This window comes from Mauremys reevesii, linkage group 1 (genome assembly GCF_016161935.1).
Source record: "Mauremys reevesii isolate NIE-2019 linkage group 1, ASM1616193v1, whole genome shotgun sequence".
Classification (NCBI taxonomy): Eukaryota; Metazoa; Chordata; order Testudines; family Geoemydidae; genus Mauremys; species Mauremys reevesii.
In genome coordinates this window covers 7,525,739-7,527,343 of record NC_052623.1, presented here as the reverse complement: position 1 = coordinate 7,527,343, position 1,605 = coordinate 7,525,739, and the positions used below count along the sequence as shown (strand labels likewise).

Below are 1,605 nucleotides of genomic sequence, written 5' to 3'. Positions count from 1 at the left end.
TCAAGGATTGAGCTCACAACCCTGGGTTTAGCAGGCCAACACTCAAACCACTGAGCTATCCTCCACCCATGAGAACAACATCCCTGTCCTGAGTTAATAGTTTAATTATAACTTTTAATATGTATGAGGAGTAAATGTTGCCATGTCACTGCTCACTCCGCTTTCTGGATTTTAAATAACTATAAGATATTTACTGTACCTATTTGTTACAAAGTGTGTAACCCTCCTCTCTCTGTTTCTCTCCTTCATAGGCACCTTGAGCATTTCTGATTCCTATCAACACATCGACCACATCATGGCAGCTTTCAACCTCTCCCCTTTGACCCTTCAACATTCTTCCTAACAGGCATCCCTGGTCTGGAAGCTGCCCACATCTGGATTTCCATCCCTTTCTCTATGTTCTACATTATCAGCCTGTTGGGAAATTTCATGGTTCTGTTTGTTGTAGGCAAAGAGCAGACCCTGCACAAGCCGATGCACCTGCTTCTCTGCATGCTGGCGCTCACAGACATCGCCATGTCGACCTCCGTTGTGCCAAAGGCACTGTGTATATTTTGGTTCAATTTGACCAGCATTACTGTGGGTGGCTGCCTCACCCAGATGTTCTTCCTTCACACGGTTTCTGCTATACAGTCAGCTGTCCTCGTGACAATGGCCTTCGATCGCTACGTTGCCATATGTAACCCTCTGAGATATACCACCATCCTCACCAACACACGGATAGCTCAGCTAGGTCTAGCGGCTTTGATGAGAGCTGTTCTCATTGTTCTGCCCCTGCCTCTGCTCCTGAGCAGGCAGCCATTCTGTGCCAACCGCATTATCCCAAACACGTACTGCGATCACATAGCTGTTGCAAAGATTTCATGTGGGGACACCACAGTAAACAGGATCTATTCCTTGGTGGTAGTGCTTGTATGCACTGGGTTAGACCTGACACTCATTACCCTGTCCTACGTCCTGATAATCAGAGCCCTCTTCAGAATATCCTCAAAGAAAACCCACCAGAAAGCCCTCAGCACCTGCACAGCCCACATCTGTGTGATGTTGATGTTTTATCCTCCCTTCGTCTTCTCCTCTCTGACACATCGATATGGTCAGGGCATCGCTCCCCACATTCACATCCTGTTGGCCAATCTCTATTTTGTTGCCCCTCCCATGCTCAACCCTGTCATTTATGGGGCCAAAACCAAAGAGCTTCGTGACAAAGTGGGAAAATACACCCGCAGAAGGTGATTGCCTGGGGCCACTGACTTTAAACATGCATGAGAAAAGGGGGAAAGACTACGTCCCAGTTAATCAAGGATACTCTGTCCCAGTTTGGCTGAGCTTAGCATTGCGGAAGTTGAAAATATGAGAAATTCCTCAAGTCTAAGATCTTATCACTCCATCACCAAGCACAGCTCTCTCTGCTGCCCACTTTCCTCTCTCGGACCATCACCTGTTCTCTTGGAGTCACCATTGCTTTGACTTCTAGACTATCAGAAGATATTGCAGCTTTGTGAAAAAAGGTGGTGGTTGATTAGAAGCTGTGTGAACAGGGTTCTTAATGAGTTTGATGAACTGAAGCTTTGTTTTCTGATAGCAAAGAGAAAGAACACAAGTACA

The 1,605-nt window shown here is 46.4% G+C and overlaps 1 protein-coding gene across 1 annotated transcript; it reads left to right on the top strand.

Moving 5' to 3' along the window:
• Positions 1 to 396: 396 nt before the first annotated feature.
• LOC120395191 (putative olfactory receptor 52P1) lies at positions 397 to 1,233 on the top strand. The gene has a single exon (XM_039519358.1). It carries the CDS (start codon positions 397 to 399, stop codon positions 1,231 to 1,233), a length of 837 nt encoding a protein of 278 aa, XP_039375292.1.
• Positions 1,234 to 1,605: the final 372 nt, after the last annotated feature.